At 28.9% G+C, this 18,061-nt stretch overlaps 1 protein-coding gene, 1 long non-coding RNA gene and 1 other non-coding gene across 3 annotated transcripts; 1 reads left to right on the top strand and 2 right to left on the bottom strand.

Moving 5' to 3' along the window:
• The first annotated feature begins 1,063 nt into the window (after positions 1-1,063).
• LOC115695919 ((R)-mandelonitrile lyase 1) lies at positions 1,064-4,546 on the top strand. The gene is made up of 4 exons (XM_061116944.1): positions 1,064-1,220; positions 1,320-1,982; positions 2,626-3,472; positions 4,251-4,546. Exons 1-4 carry the CDS (start codon positions 1,130-1,132, stop codon positions 4,288-4,290), a joined length of 1,641 nt encoding a protein of 546 aa, XP_060972927.1. The 5' UTR covers positions 1,064-1,129; the 3' UTR covers positions 4,291-4,546.
• An 11,278-nt stretch (positions 4,547-15,824) lies between these two features.
• LOC133039050 (uncharacterized) lies at positions 15,825-18,053 on the bottom strand. Its single transcript, XR_009688585.1, has 3 exons — positions 17,821-18,053; positions 16,473-17,646; positions 15,825-16,356 (listed from the first exon to the last, which is right to left on the bottom strand). It is a non-coding gene; the product is annotated as an uncharacterized LOC133039050 (long non-coding RNA).
• LOC133039560 (small nucleolar RNA R30/Z108) lies at positions 16,917-17,015 on the bottom strand. The gene has a single exon (XR_009688698.1). It is a non-coding gene; the product is annotated as a small nucleolar RNA R30/Z108 (small nucleolar RNA).
• Positions 18,054-18,061: the final 8 nt, after the last annotated feature.

The raw sequence follows: 18,061 nt of genomic DNA, 5'->3' as shown, positions 1-18,061 counted from the left end.
TAGGGTTTTGTTACCTAGCTTGTTGGACCAAACTAGGCTTATTTGATTTTATTTGTGTTTTTATTTTTGTCAATTAAGTTGTTAACGCATAGCTTGCATTCCAAAAATACTATAAATATTTTGTGTGTATTAATTTTTTTGTCTTATATTTAGAAGCTGCAGATTCTAAAACAACGAAAAGAAAACAAGAAAAAAAAACATGAAAAATGAAAAACAAAACTAAAAACTAAAAGGTTTTTTTTTTTTTTTAAACTTTAAAACATTTTTTTTAGTATTTTTACGGAATTTCACACAAAAACTCCTATAGTATCTAACGGAGCAACCTAAATCGCAATCAAAATCCGTATAGCAACCCATATTGAAATAACTGGTGAAATTACGGGAGTAACTCAATAAATTTTTTAAAAAAAAGATAAAAAATAATATATGAGATAATTCCCTAAACTAAAACGTGAACAAAAGAACTCACCCAACCAAACAAAAAGATCTTGGACAAAGAACTTTACGAGAGTGCACCGCCTTCTAAAAAAATAAAATAAAAATAAATTCTCAACAAACAAAAAGATATTAATTATTTTGTTCTTTTGTCATTTCCCTTATCAAGTTCCTGTTTTTATTTTTCAAAAATAATATTATATTATATTACGTTAAAGAAAAAATAAGTCCTACAGAAAGTTATAGTAATTATTGGCTATGTTATAGAGTTTTGTATATGTTTAAACTACCCTATATATAACAAAGCTTTGCTTTAAAAAAGAAAAAAATAATAATTGAAGAATAAACAATACATATAATCATGATAAAAGTCTCTTTCTGATCGCCCCAAAATTAATTAATGAGAAACGTAAACGATTCTTTGTCAATTACTTTATAAAAAGACTAGTTTTATATAGCAAAAGGATGAGAGAGTTGACAACTTAATTAAATAAATATTAGAAAAAATAATTAATTAATATAATGTTAAGATCATATTTCATAGCTACGTCGTGGGATAATTTAATAATATACTTTTAATCTTATCTTCCTAGTCGTCTAATTCAAAAACCCTATAAATTGATACTAAGATTTAAGCAAAATTCATTATTTTTTGTGGCTTCAAAAGCAAAAACATATATAGGCATAATTAAAAATGGAATCTTCTTCTCTATCTATTCTTACTTTGTTAATATTTCTAACTTGTTTTGATCATGCAAAACTGTTAGTTTCCGGGGCTGATTATGGTAAGTTTTCTTTATAATTAAAGTTATAATTACAAACTATATATATGTTGTTAGTTTTGTAATATAATTTAATTCTAATTATTAATTAATTTTAAACAGATTTTAGTTACATGAAATCGGTTTACAACGCAACTGATATGCCCTTAGAGGAAGAATATGATTACATTGTGGTTGGAGGTGGCACCGCGGGATGTCCTTTGGCCGCAACTCTATCAGAAAAGTACTCAGTTCTTGTCCTCGAAAGAGGAAACGTCCCTAAAGCTCACCCCAACACGTTGGTTGCATCCGGATTTCTAACTAATCTCGTCGAAGCAGACGATGATGGGGATACCCCGGCGCAAAGGTTCACTTCAGAGGAAGGAGTTGAGAGCGTAAGAGGTAGGGTTTTGGGAGGGACAAGTATGGTAAACGCGGCTTTCTTTTCTGAAGCTGACAATGATTTTTTGGCTAAGTCTGGAGTGGAATGGGACATGGATGAGGTTGAGAAGGCCTATGAGTGGGTGAAGAGCAAGATAGTTTCGTATTCGAATTTGTCAACATGGCAATCTGCGGTTAAGGAGGCTTTGTTGGAAGCTGGTGTTGGTCCAGATAATGGAGTCACTACAAAACATAAGGTTGGAACTAAACAATCTGGTTCTACTTTTGATAATATGGGGAGAAGACATGGAGCTGTTGAGTTGCTTAATAAGGGAAATCTCAAAAACATGAAAATTGCAATTCATGCTTACGTGAAGAAAATCATATTCTCCACTAAATCCTCAAGTACGTTGTTCTTTCACTCTCCTTTTTAATATTATCTATTTTTGGTTTGAAGTAATTTGTATTAGTTTAATCATTTTTTATTGTTTCACACACTAAAAAAGGTTGGCTTCAACCAACAAATTAAATGATTTCTTAATTCGTACTCTTAATATCTTAATAATAGTACTTTATTCACCAAAAGTAATTAATTAATTATATAGATTATCATCACTATATTATTAGCTAGTTAGTAGGAACATTATTCATTCACATGCACTTAATAATAATATATATTATATAAAGATTTTCGTATAATTCCATTTCAAAATAAAATTTAATTAATTAGACTATTTGGTCTATATATCTGTTACAATATAATATAAATTTGTAGGTAATAACCATCATGTGAAGTTGACATAGCACCATATTATATATATAGAAACATACAAAAATCACATACACACAATAACATGCATATGTAGTTTATTTTTATCATAAATGGAATCTCATCACTTTTAATTATATAATTAAGATTAATTACACATAAATATAATATGTTAAATTTGAGTGTGTCATACATGTTCTTCATTCACATAAAATAATTTAATGACTATATAAATATATATATATGCTGACTAATTATTATCTATGTTTAAACAAACAGATCCCAGTGCTATTGGAGTTATTTACACCGATTCAAAAGGAAAATACCACAAAGCATTAATACGTAACAAAGGAGAAGTAATACTAAGCGCAGGTGCACTTGGAAGTCCTCAACTTTTGCTACTAAGTGGAATTGGTCCAAAATCATACCTCTCATCACAACATATTCCCATAGTTCATTCCCAATCAAATGTTGGAAAATTCATGGCTGATAATCCACGTAACAACATTAATCTCATAATCCCATTCCCATTTGAAGGATCAGGAGCACAAGTTGTTGGAATCACTAATGATTATTTCATAGAAACTGTATCATATAGCTTACCATTTGCTCCAACTACATTACCTTTTAGCTTTTACCCCAATCCATTAACTCCACCACAATTTAGTTTAGCATCCATAGTTGAAAAAATCGTGGGACCTTTATCAACCGGTTCACTTACCTTGGCTTCCACCAAAGATGTTAAAATCACCCCACATGTTCGGTTCAACTACTTCTCTAACCCGATCGATCTTGCTCGTTGCGTTAGCGCGATGAGAAAAGTCGGTGAGATGTTGGAAACCAAATCCTTAGATCGATTTAAGTACAAGGATTTGAATGGGGCTAGGGATTTCATGTATTTGGGTCCTCCTTTGCCTGCCAACCAGTCAGATAATTCGGGTATGGAAGATTATTGTCGAAGCTCTGTTACGACATTTTGGCATTATCATGGGGGATGTCTGGTTGGGAAGGTTGTGGATGGAGATTTTAAAGTTATTGGAACTAATTCACTTCGAGTTGTTGATGGATCAACTTTTGTTATCTCTCCTGGGACTAATCCTCAAGCCACTTTAATGATGATTGGCCGGTATGTTAATATTATTATTACTATATTATTATGAATATACGTAATGCTACACACATTATATTTTATAATGTAGAAAAATGAGTTTTTAAATCACATACTAAAATTTTTAATTTTTTTTTTACTATGGGCGTTCTTTTCAAAAATACTATGTGTTAAGTTTTTACCGTTATTCCACAATTGTTTTTTAGCTGTTTCACTGTTTGTTTTAATTGTTTTGCTTTGTTTTCTTACGATTATTTTATAAAAAATAGATTTTTATAAAAAATTCTATCTGATAATAAAATTGTAAATTTTTGCGTACAATCTAATATTTTTATAAAACTCCTTAAACAAAAATATATGTAGTAAGATTTTAAGTCAAGTACTAAAACTTAGTGGCGTATTGATTATTATTAGTATATTTTAATATGATTTTATAAAATTTGATTTAATAAATAGTATGTGAAATTATTAGTCAATTCTAGTGCATCACCAACATGTTAGTTAAATAGAAATTCTCTTAATTTTAAGTAAGGATATGTTGAAGTCTATAACAATATTAAATATGGTATGATGAAATGAATAATACTAATTACATAATAAGGTGAGTTATTTTTGTATATAAAGTGCGTCAGTCACAAGTCACAACCCTAAAATAATATATATACCACACTTTTAATTTTAATGCTTATATATATTATAATTTTAATTCATAAATTGTGTCATGATGATTTAATTAATTTATATCAACAAGTACTTATAATGTATTTTTAATTCTTAATTTGCTTTCTTTTTTCAGTTATCTTGGGCTAAAGATGCTAAAGGAGAGGACCAACTAAACTTAGATTTCTATAAGATTTCATTTACACATAGATCTAGTAGTAAATAAATAAAAGTTTCTATACAGAAAGCATATATATATCATGATGATGTATAATATCAAATTACAATTTTTTCTTTCAATAATGTATTGTTGCTGGCGGCTGGCCTTATTGTTATGTTTTGACTCTTTTAATTTCAATTATTCACGACCCAAAAAGTCAAAGACCATATCAGATTTAATAAAAACTAGTGAAATAGTGAAATTTCACGTGCGATTACGTAGTATATGAATTATATGATATATTAAATTAAATTTACTATTAAATATTTTAATAATTTTAAAAAAACATCTTTAAAAAAAACTTAAAATCTAAATAAGTTATTAATTTTCTTTTATTTTGAAAATATAATACATGTATTTAGATTTTATGGACAATAAACATAATTCCTATTTAAATATAATTTATTAGTTAGTTATTTTTTTTTTCTTTGCATAAGTTAAAAATTTATATTATTCCTCTAAAAAAATTATTATAATTATATTATGCTAATTTTTGACATAATATTATATAGTTTACTTACATTCACTATATAATTTTTAGTGTCATCTTCTTATTTTTGCAGAAATTTATCTTTTATTCTCTCATTTTTTTAAAAAATATTTGTAATTAATGTATACAAAAATTAAAAAAAAAATAGCGAATTTATTCTTTAATTAAGGTATGTACATATATATTATTACAATTATTTTTTGTGATTTCATACTTGATTGGTTATTTTAAAAAGAGATATTGGCGGCTAAACCACTCTGACTTTTAGGTTTGTAACAGTTAACCACAAAAACTGAAATTTTAGCGGCAAAACCTACTAAACTCAGCTTCCGTTTTGCTCTACACACTTCCATCCAAAAAATCTCAATTAACTGCCACATATGACTGTTCACGTGTACATTCGTGTACACGTGGCAAAGTTTTAGTGATCCACGTAATATTACTTATTAAAATATTATAAAAAGGCTAATTAGGATTTTTCCCCCTGAACTTTGACGTATACCAAATCATGCCCCCTGAACTTTTAAGGTCGTTAAAAATGTCCCCTGAACTATTGAGATTGTTGGATTTAAGGACCTTTTTCCAATTTTAGTAAAGAAGTCTAACATTGATGAAAGTTTAGAGGGCATAATTTAGTACATGTTAAAGTTCAAGGGACATGATTTGGTAGATATCAAAGTTTGGGAGCATAATTTAATACATAAATAATCTTTGAAATAGTAAAACTGAATGAAATTTGACAAAAGTACTTAAATCTAACAATTTCATAATAGTTCAGGGGGCATGATTTGGTACATGTCAAAGTTCAGGGGGAAAAATTCATAATTAGCCTTATAAAAAATAATTTAAAAATTATAACAATAAATAAATTATAAAAAAATATTTTATTTTGTTTTATTTTTTTTTTCTTTTTCTTATTCTTTTTTCTTTCTTTCTTTCCTTTTCTTCTTCTGCTGCGTGCGAGACAAGACCAAACCCCCATACCATTTCTTCTTCTTCCTCTCTCTCTCTCTCTCTCTCTCTCTCTCTCTCTCTCTCTCTCTCTCTCTCTCTCTCTCTCTCTCTCTCTCTCTCTCTCTCTCTCTCTCTCTCTCTCTCTCTCTCTCTATCTCTCTCTATTGCGCGGCGACGCTAGTCCAGACGGAGATGAAGCTCGTTGGGAGCTTCGGTACCGTTGAAAACCCCCAAACAAGAAAAAATAAAACAATTGACTTAAACAAGTTTAGACTCCCTCTAAAGTATTGTCGCAATCCTTTGTAATCCACTTTATGAATCTAACTTCTTGAAACAACTTCAAGCCAGAACTCCCTTCGTCTTTGAAGTGTGAGTGCTTACTTCCTCCCGAAGTAAGACTTCAACAAGTCTTCTTCTGAAGACCAAGTGCTTACTTCCTCCCGAAGTAAGGCTTTATCAAGTCTTCTCCCGAAGACCAATCTCTTGTTCAGTCAAGTAGTTCTTCACAACCTCTAGGACAGAGTAAGAACAGAAATAAACAACTAGAACCTAGATGAACAACTAGGCTCTCACAAAACAAAGAAAAACTCTATTATCTTTAAATAAGATAAGTGCAAAAAATGATTAATGGAAGAGCTGATTCGAATGGCTGCTCTCTAGGCTCTATTTATAGAATATAGAAACCTTAGAGACAGTCACAAGATCGAATCTACAGCTGTACAAAAACTTTCCTAAGAAAACACGATCTGCAACAACAGATTCGGATGCTGACACAGCAGATCAGATCAGAAACGGGAAACTTGCTATAATCGGGTCCGATCCTCTATCAATGCTTGATTCCTACCAAAAACAGATTAGATATTCTGATTGTATCAAGATACAATTGAAATCAATAAGGAAGAGGCAATAATCAAAGTTTCCCTAAAAAAGACAACTTTCCAAAAGAGAATTGCTTCTCTTTTAAGAAGTTTCCAAACAAAGGAAAGTTCATCTGAAAAGGGCAACTTTCCTAACAAGGAAAAGAGCACCTACAAACCGAATAAACAAGGTAAGAAATCAGTTATGAATGCACAAGAATCTTACCATAAAAGAAAAAATATTTTGTCAACTAACTTGCCAAAAAAGGACATTACATAGTCAACATTACATTCAAGGGTATTATTATTGTCATACCTCACCTGTATAACATGATGCTAGGTTCGACCCTAATATGTTTGTTGTATATATAAAATAAATCAAATAATGAGTTAACTACTCACTTTTATAAATAAGTGAGTCTGCACAAATTTCTTTTATAAAAGGTATATGTCAAATAAAATTATATCTAATTCTCACACAAAATAAAAATATATATAAAAAAAGATAATTGATAAATCTAAAAAATATAAGATTCAAAACTGCTAATAATAATATTAATAATAATAACGTGTGATAGTATATATATATATATAGTATATTTTTTAAAAAAAAATTATTAAAATAATATAAAATTATTAATTTGTAAATTTATGGTCTAATAAAATACTAAAAACGAGAGAATTAATGAGATAGGACAAAATAGCTTATTAAAATAATTGTATAAAATATCAACTTGTAGATTTATGCTATAATAAAATATTAAAAATGAGAGAATTAAGAAGAGAATAGAAAATAGTATTGACGCGATTTTTCGTCAACTGATCTATGAAGATCGTAAAATAAAAGAGGACCACGGTGAATTAATATGACTAATAAAACCGCAATAAATTAATTGGATACCAAGAATTTATAGTAGTTCAACCCATGTCGCGATGATAATGGGGCTACGTCTACTTTTAGTTTTATTGATTATATCTGACACACTAGAGTTATGTTCTCAAGAGTATGTGGATAAAAATACAGCAAAAGATTTCTAAATACAATTTAGATCAGATTTGTGAATATAAGACTAAATATTATACCCAATTTTCACAAAAAGAATAAAAAAAAAATAATAAAATGGCTACTCTTGCACAAGGTCCCACATGCCAAGAGTGCCTTTGAAGACACTAAAGTTGACCTTGCAACTTTGACCAAGACTTATAAATATCAAATAAATCAAGACATCCTTCTTGAGGGCCCCATGACACTCTTCTAGACGACTCAAAAACATCAACTAACCATTTGGTGTATGGACTCACACACCAAGTGTGTCCAAACTAGACTTCATTGGCCCGTGCGAGTATTTTCACCGTGGAAAAAATAAAGGCTTTGCTCGATATTCCTTCACAAAAGAAACCAAAAGAGGTTCAGTAATTGACTTGAAAAATTGTGGCACTAAATAAGTTCATATCAAAATTAACAGACAAGTACCTTCCAATTTTTAATGTGTTGCGAGGTAACAAGCAGTTTGAACGGACAAAGGAATGTGAGAAAGCATTTCAGGGGATTAAAGAATACTTTCTGACCCTACATGTGCTTTCAAAACTAATAACTGGCAAGATCTTGTTAATAAAAGTCTATTGGGGCAGAATCAAGATACCCTCCTCTGGAAAGACTCACACTAAGCCTAATTCATGCCTCAAGGAAGCTAAGACGTTATTTCCAAGTGCATCCAATCCATCTAGTGACCAATCATCCACTAAGGTAGATATTGTCAATGCCTGACACATCAGGTCGATTGATAAAATAGTTAACGAAATTGGGACAGTTTAACATTACTTATCACCCACAAGCAGCCATCAAAGGACAAGTACTATAAGATTTTTTTTTAATTGAAGGAATAAATACTAACAAAGATACAGAGGAAACTCAAACCAAAAAATTTAGAAATTATTTGTTGATGGCTCATCAAATGACAGTGGCTCGGGAGCAAGCATAATCCTTGTCTCACTAGAAAACTTTAAGTTTTATTATGCTTTAAGGTTTCAATTCCCAACTTTAAACAACGAGGCTGAATACAAAGCTATTAATAGGCTTAATAATGACAAAAGTAGTGAATGCTAAGACAGTACATTGCCTTAGTGATTCCCAATTGATAGTGAATCAAGTACTTGGAGAATATCAAGCAAAGGGAATCAGAATGGCAAAATATTTGGAAAAAGTTTGAAAAAATTTTGGAAAAATTCGATTACTTCAAAATTAAACAAATTTTGAGAGAATAAAACTCTAACGTTGATTCATTGGCCAATCTAACGTCGCAGTTTGAATTCAACGACCTCAACTTAGTTCCCATTGAAAAGTTACAGGAACTAAGTATTTATAAGATGGAAGAGGCAGACTTAAAAATGATTGATGCGAGTCTGACTTGGATGACACCAATCATGAATTATCTACTAAACGACGAACTCCCATCAGACAAACACGAAGCGGGAGAACTCATGTACAAGATACCTAAATGCACAATTATTGAAAAAAAGTTATATTGAAGAGGATACTATATGCCTTTATTACTTCGATGTATATTACGAGCAGAAGTTAAGAGTATCATAAAAGAAATCCACGAAGGCTTTTGCGGGGACCGAACAGGTTGGCAGAGTTTGTCAAATTAAATAATCCGTCAAGGATGTTACTGGCCAACATCAATAAAGATGCACATTATTTTGTAAGGAAATGCGACAAATGTTAGAGATTCTTGCACAATCCAATAATTCCACCGACAGAGCTTTGCATGATGACCTCGCCTTATCCATTCGCCATTTGGGGAATAGATTTAATTAGGTCATTACCCACAGAGCAGGGCAGAGCGAAGTATACAATTGTAGCATTCAATTTCTTCACTAAATGGATCGAGGCTGAGCCATTAGTCATGGTCACCTCGAAAAAAGTCTTAGACTTTGAGGTAAAAAATATAATGTTTCGCTTCGGTATTCCCGTTAAGATAGTGTTTATAATGGGACACAATTTGACAGTGACTTTTTTAATGAATTTTGCGAGAGAAGAAAAATCATTAAGAGTTTTTCATCAGTCTCGCAGCCTCAAGCTAATGGACAATTCAGAGTAATCAACAAGATCCTTAAAGATACAATAACAAAGAAATTAAACGCACTAAAATAAAGGTAGGTAGATGAGTTACCACAGGTACTTTGGGCTCATCGAACCACTAAAAAAATGGCAACATGTCATACTCCTTTCTCACAAGCAAGCTCAGAACCAATGTTTCCATTCAAAGTTAACATTTCATCACGTAGGCGAGAGTTTTATAATAAAGACAAGAACCAAAAATTACTTGAAGAATTCATGGACTTGCTAGATGAAATGAGAGATGAATCTCAAGTGAGAAATGTTGCATACCAACAAAGGATCACAAGACACTTCAAAAAAAGAGTAAGGTCAAGGCTCTTCAATATTGGAGATTTAGTTTTAAGACGAGTATTTACAAATACAAGAGATCCTGGTCATGTATTTATTTTGGTATCTAAAATAATTTTTTAGTTAATTTTTTTTTTTATAGTCATGTATGTTATATATAGTTATTTAAATCATCTTGTAAAATTTTAAAAAATTCAAAAAAAAATTTACACGCTGAAAACAGGGTTAAACAGACGTATTGCACACATGACTATTTTATTGTATACACGTGTAAAATAAACTGTTTGAACACTGCTTTCTATTATAAATTACTCTAACACTATAAAAAATCTTACTTTTAGTCACAACAAAATTTGTGACTAAAAGTGAAAATTATGACTAATTATAAATCATGATTATACTATGTTGTTACTAAAAGGTCCGTGGATAAAAGTATTAGTCACAAAAATATTACAATTTATTGTGACTAAATGTATTTTTCGTCACAATACTTATTATGACTAAAACTATATTAATGACAACTTGTAACTAAATACTATGTTTTAGTCACAAGTAACATTTTGTTGTGACTAAAAGTCATATTTAGTCACAAAAAATTTATGTTGTGACCAAAAAGTTATCACTAAAAGTAGCAGTTTTTGGTAGTGTAAAATTTTCAAATTTTTTTAGAATATCTTAAATAATTATAAACACAAGAATATAAAAATTAATATTAAACTAATAAAAATTATTTTGAATATTGAAACTCATAAAAGATGTATCAATGCATCCTACATCTTTTTTAAGAGACGTGTTGTAGAATCACCTATATGTATAATATTTTATTAAAAACATTTATAATAATTAAAAAGGTTATACGTAGACTGAATAGAAAACGATTAGTATGATACATGGTGTAAATTAATCAATTAAGACTTATATTTTCTTGTTCAAACTTCGGTAGCCATATATATTAACTCAATATATATTAATATAAATTAAAATTAAAATTATTATATTATGACTATAGGAAACTCACTTATTAGATAGGGACAAGAAAATAATAGAATTTTGTCTTTATTATATATCTTTTACTATATAATAAGAATGTATACATTGACAAGTTGTTTTTTGTCTTTTTTTTTTTTCAATGATTTTTTTGTATTATTATTATTATATGACAACTTAAAGGTTTCGTTTCATATAATGTGATATATTGTATTGTAGAGCTCGTTTGGTACAATTTTTAAAAAAACTAACACTACAACATTTAAGAGTAGTATTGTCAAAAAAAAAAAAAAAAAACATTGAAGAGTAGTACTGGTGGAAACCTTCGCCGATACTAATTTTAGAAACTGCCGGTATTAAGTATTATTAGCGGATTCTGTCGATAATTATCCGTCGGTAATAATTGGTAGTTAATATTAAGATTAGCGACTAAAATATATTTTTGCCGGTAATAATAGTATTAATACCGGCGGATTAATAGCAACGGTTCCGCTGGTATTAATGTCTGTCCTTATATACGCTGACACATTAATATTGGCGGGCCAACTTTAACATTCTGTCGATATTAATATTTTTATATAAAAAAGGTTTCTTCAATTTTTAATATTTATATAATAAAAATAATTATAATATTATATATAATAAATATTTTTAAAAAATTATTATTAATTAATATTTAAAGTTAATAAATCAAACATTAATAATAATTATTTATAATATTAATTTATCCATAACAATACACAATACTATGGTCTTAAATAAAATTATAAAATTGTTTTATAAAAACTTTAAAACATAAAAATTTTCTTAATTAAAAAACATAATTATCATTGTTTAGATCAGTAAGTTCCATAAAATTATCTGCATTAGAGTTAAGTCTTGAACTGTCACAATTATCACGAGATTGAAGAGCCGACGGAGTAGGATAATAAGGTTGTACAGATTATTGCGTAGGTAAGATCTCCACAAATTGTCGAGTCTGCGGACGAACCAAAGTAGGTTGTTATTGTTGCTAACTTTGTGGAGTGAAAATTTGACAATACATAGGCTGTTGTACGTGGAGATTCTCCTATTTGACCATACATAGGTTGTTGCTGCAACAATGACCCAAATTGACCGTACACAGATTCTTGTTGTGATTACCCAAATTGACCATACATAGGGTACTGTTGTTGTTGCGATTAGCCTCCAAAATGGCCAACTATAGGTTTTTGTGTCTAAGATCCTTTTGTTGAATCCAAAAAATATATAGGAGGAGACTGTGAGGGATGCCCGAACATGTAATGTAATTGAGACGACTTTGAAGAGCCAGCAGATATGTTGAGAGAATTTTATTAATGTTGTTGAAAGAATTGAGGCATTTGAGGGGAGTTACCAGACATATTAGGAGACATATTTTATACATATGTATTTTTTGCAAGAACTTTCAAATGGTACCAAATGAGTTCTACATTATTAGAAAACTATATAAAACATAATAAAATACAATTAAGGAATCCATTGGCAATATTTACTATAATTTAAGTAGTTTTTCAAAAAAGAAAAAGAAAATATAATTTTGAAAAAGGAAACTCAACAAAAATATTCATAAAAAGATAAAGAAAATGTGTATCCTTTTTTATAATTATGTTATAATTTTCTTTTACTATTTTATATTAGATAATGAAAATTTAATAATATAATCTTAAGTTTTTATTATCCTAGTTGAAATAATATTATAACACATTTTTTTCAAATATCTAATGTGGTTATGTAATAAAAGTTTTTGTTTAACGGTATTTTTTCGATTTCTTACATTAACTTTAACAAAATATCCTATTACTTAACAAAATATTCTTTATTTATTTTATAATATTATTATATATATTTAAAAATAAAAATTATGTACATACTTTATATAAGAAAATTTTAATTTAAATTTAAAATACTTAAAATATTGTAGATATTTTATATCAGAAAATTTTAATTGTAAATATTTTATATTAGACTTATGGTAATATTTAGTGTGCTTATATTATTTTTTTCTTTTTTTCTTTCTTTTAATTCGATCAATATATAAGTGGAGTGACTTAATTATTTTTATGATTTTATCGACCGATGCATTTCACATGATTTTTAAAGGCACATAATCTTGAAATATAATTTATATAAATTATTTTCTAATATCAAAATCAAAAGTATTTTAAGTCAAACTATATTTGTAAGGTTAGTTAAATTTGATATATCATGATTATATGAAGTATTAATTATTAATAGGAGGCATATATACACTAGTAGCCGCAATTATTAAAAAAAGTTTTCAAAAATTAAAATCTCAAATCTCATTTTAAAAATTAATAAAAAAAATATATTATTTAATTAAAAAATTAAATATACATTGCACAAACCTAATTAAATAGAAAACTAATAATATATGCATTGAACATAATATTAACGTAATATAAATATATATATATATTTACTAGCATATTGTTACGTGCAATGCACGTATGTTAATTTTTATATTAGGTGATTTATTGTTAGTTTTAAAAGTAATAATAAATTAAAGATAAATGATGTTTTTTTTTGTAAATTGTTATGATCAATAAATAATTAAATTATTGTGTTAAGTATCTTGAACTATTAGTTAAATGACTAATGTTAGTAAAACATATTGCAAGCCATAATAATGAAGTGGTGATATTGAAAGCAAAATAATGTATTCAATTTGAAAACTTTTTATATTTTTTTAATGAAAATATAGGAACACTAAAAATATTATTGTAACATAAATCTAACAATCTGCTTAAAAGACGAACAATCTAAACTAAAACTAAATATCAAACTGAAACAGAATACTATACAGTGTTCTAAAAAATTAATAAATATTAAAAAAGAAAAAGGAAATAGATATAATTTACAAATCAGGTTAATAAATAAAATAAATAGGGTCATCAATATTTAAAAGTACTACTTTTAGTGTTAATTAATAATTACATATGAGCCATACCTTTCAAGTGGTTATTGAATAACCAAATCTTCTAAAATGCTCCTATATAACCTCTACTTTAAATAAATATAACTAATTAACAAAAAAATTTCACTGTCCACTATTTTCTCCGCTGTCGTCCATGCTAGCATATCATTTAGGCATCCCAAAAATGACAATGATTATAAATTTTGTACTCCTCTGAAGAAAAATTTAAAAACACAGCTGCCACAATTTTTAAAGCCCCAAAGACATTAAAAGTAAGTTCTGATAGTTTGAGTTGTATTGGACTTTGGAATAGATGAAAAAATACATAGCTCACCAATTTATAAGGGTAAATACTATTTTGGACCCTGTGTTTTGCAAAAGTTACAAATTGGACCCTGTGTTTTGTTAAATGACAAAATGGACCCTGTATTTTCTAAAATAGTAAAAATAGGACCCTGAGCTTAATTTTTAACAACTTTTTTTTTAATATAACCAACTTGAAGACAATGCTTAATACGAACAGATACAAATAAATGTAAACAGTTTTGTCATAACACTTTTAGATTGGATTATAATTAAACTTTATTTTGACAAAAAATCAATTCAGGGTCCTATTTGTACTATTTTAGAAAATACAGGGTCCATTTTGTCATTTAACAAAACACAGGGTCCAATTGGTAACTTTTGTAAAACAGAAGGTCCAAAATGATATTTACCCAATTTATAATCAATGAAAGAGTTCTACATCTTTTATTGAGTTCATTCATACCAATACCTCATCTAGAATTCCCAGAGAACAATTAATCTCTAGTTAAACATAAAGTAAATGAAAAACCAAAAAAAAAGAACCATTATCTATCTCTAGATGATAAAAATAACAAAGAGTAATTGTGTAAGTGTCTAGACAAAGTGATTAACAAGAGAAACATCATCTTCTAGTTAAACCAATTTCACAAAATCAAACTGTATTACACTCTTCCCAAAATGCCATACACAATCCTAAATACAACCCAAATATATAAACATTTCTTCCTCTCACCTTTGCAAAATTGAAAACTTAAACCTTTAAAAGGGAAATGATAGCAACAAAGTAGAGCACTCTACCCATTAACAATTTGACATTGAAATAGTAACTTAAGCAATTTCATTCCAAACAATCATCACATTTACAAATACGATTTAAGCATAGAATAAAAAAAATGTATAATTACCTTCTCGTTAATGTCACAAAATTTCAATCTTTCAGTAAAAATGCAGTCTCCATTGCTGACTTTGAACTGGTGCGAGCCAATCTACATAAACCACATTCAATCACTAAACCTAATTTAACAGCTCCCAACCACAAACTTTATTACAAAATATTAACTAAGAGAGACCAGATTGAACCTAACAATGGCAAAAATAGGTTCGTAAGGCTTGAAAACTCGATCGGACCTCTCCACCGGTCCAACCACCTTGTAACTAATAACAGCAGCCTCAGCTTCCTTCTTTTTTGGTGTATACTCTCTTTTCACACCAATGCTCGGCCACAAGGCTAGATTCATGTTTAAATAGAATCCATATAAAAGTTGAAGCCTTAGTTGCTTTAAAATATTATTGGGTGAAAGAAGAGTCCAAAATAAAAGACATTAACCAAAAATCTCACTATAACCAAAGCTAAAGTTAAAAGAAAATGCTAGTCCAATACAACTCCCTTCCAATGATAAATTCACATTTAAAAAGACTATAAAAGTATGGGGAACCTGAAATTAGTGAACAAATGCATATGCTAAGATGGACAACATAATAGAGAATGCCTAAAAGAAAGAAGGATGATTAAATAAGAATTGAAATAATCATTTTACACAGAAAAGACATGACACATTCTCTCAATCACCTAAAGTAATGGAGACAGAAAGAAATTCGACTGGCGAACAAAAGGAGAGATCAAAGCAGGGAAGATGATTATATTTCAAACCCATAAGGATGAAAGGCCGCAATTAATCAACACAACCTGAAAATTCAATTGAATATAAGTATGTTAAACTTTAAATGAGTCAATGATCGCTACTACTTTAAGCGATGAAGATAATTAGTACTCCTACTCCTCGTGGAGATTGCCTAGTTTAAGTCAAAGTTTAAACCATTTATGTACAAATTGATTCTTCTTCTGATGATCATGAAGATTTGATTTATTAATCTTGATCTAATTCTAATTTTAATTAATTAATAATTATTAGATGTAGTTGTTAATAGTTTTAATTATTAATAATAACTAAGTTTGTGAAGGATTGATACTGCAAATATGGAAGTACCTTGGTTTTGGATGCACTTCTCATAAATATTGGTATGGATTTCTATGTTATGGTTGCCCTGCGAATTGCTTCCTAGAAGAGAAAAAGAAAAGAAAGCCAAAATAAATATTTCTAAGAAAGTTTATTACAACCATGTGATACAAATATCCGACAACATTTTTGTTTTGTTATTTAATAATTTTTTTTACCTCAAGATCAGTAGAAGATATATGCTCCTTATTAAGAAATAGCTCTGCAAGTTATCAACTTCCAAAAACATACCCGTTAGTACCATGAAAGTAGTAAGTTTTTAACTGCACAAGGTCTATAAGGCCCTTGAAATCTTCTACCAATCTAATAGGCACTTGCATTGCAGCACTGTTATGCCAAAGCTTAGACCGTGCCTGCAAGACAAAATTAAAATGAAAATATTAAGAAAAATAAAACAATAATTAAAACTTAAAAAACAGAATACATTCAAGATAATTTTAAAACTATGTGTCATTTGTCTCTAATATAAACCAGTAAGAGGAGCCTGCATTCCGGTCTGTTGAGCTTGAATATTATGGAATCATCACTCCAATCTCTTAACTATCTTAAAGATAATCAATCCAAAACAAAATTAAAAGTAAATCAAATGGGATTTGACAGATTTACTCAGTTGTGGCAATTGTAATTATTGGTTCAATTCTGCCAGCGAGTTTCCTCAACTTTAATCAGAAGAGGGAGCAACAAACGCAGTGACAACAAACCACCTTTAGAAAAACTTACCGTTGCTATTCAATAAATTATGTGTTATTTCAAGTCCAGTTTGCACCAAAGAAACCAACTACAAATAATCAGGGATGTCATTTCAAGGAAATACATTCATGAATTCATTTTTTTGAAAGAAAATACTCCACAAACACAAAATAAAACAATAATGTAACCACATAATTGTAAAACACCCAATAGAGACTACATTAACAAATCAAGCTATTTTTCCATTATTGAGTAGAAAGAATTATCTCAACCCAATAGTACAAATAACAATAGAATATGAAATTTGCTATTTTTCAATTAATAACACCATGGTATCAACATTCATTCCATTGTAAGTTTAATTAAAAAGAAACAACCATTTCGAAAGCACTGTAATCATTATTTAATTTATTATATTAATTCAACTAAAAGGCTTAACTGAACAATAAAAATGATAACCTTTTCAAAAAATTAATAACTAAGAATAACTAAATTCATATTAAATGTCACAACCTTAGAACACGAACAATCCCAAAAAAATCCGAAAAAGAAAATGAAAAACCTGCTTGAGATCTTGCCGAGACAAATTCGACAAAGCAAAGAACTTCAAAGCATCATTGCCAATAATGTGGCCATCACCATCTGATTAAAGAAAGCCACAAAAAATAAATACGAATATGACAGAACGCAAACCTTGAAGACAACAAATTGAGAATTTAATCCCATAGTAGGCTGTTTCATCTCAACTCAATATTCAAAATGAAAAAAAGAGCCATACCGAAACAACAAAATACATAATGTCAGAATCACATATACCTAAATCGAAGAAAAGTTTGTAATCGCGGAGAAGAGGTGACGATTCACAGCAAAAATATTGTGAAACAACGAGAAGATCAAAGAAAATAGGTGAGGCGCGAATACAGGTCGATAGCAATATGAGTTTGGGTTTGAGGTTGAAGAATGACGACAATTGGAAGCAATTGTCTTCGTAGAACTTTAATAAGGCCAATCGCAGAATATAGGTTTGGGTTTGAGAGAGAAATTCGAGAGGAAGATG

The sequence above is a fragment of the Cannabis sativa genome, chromosome 6 (assembly GCF_029168945.1).
Source record: "Cannabis sativa cultivar Pink pepper isolate KNU-18-1 chromosome 6, ASM2916894v1, whole genome shotgun sequence".
Classification (NCBI taxonomy): domain Eukaryota; kingdom Viridiplantae; phylum Streptophyta; class Magnoliopsida; order Rosales; family Cannabaceae; genus Cannabis; species Cannabis sativa.
Note: the sequence above shows the minus strand (reverse complement) of the source record. Positions and strands in the feature narration are given on the sequence as shown.

Coding starts and splice junctions, on each gene's coding strand:
- LOC115695919 (XM_061116944.1), top strand. CDS start 1,130: ATGGAATCTTCTTCTCTATCTATTCTTACTTTGTTAATATTTCTAACT. Junction 1,221..1,319: donor AGTTTCCGGGGCTGATTATG/GTAAGTTTTCTT, acceptor AATTTTAAACAG/ATTTTAGTTACATGAAATCG. Junction 3,473..4,250: donor ACTTTAATGATGATTGGCCG/GTATGTTAATAT, acceptor TTCTTTTTTCAG/TTATCTTGGGCTAAAGATGC.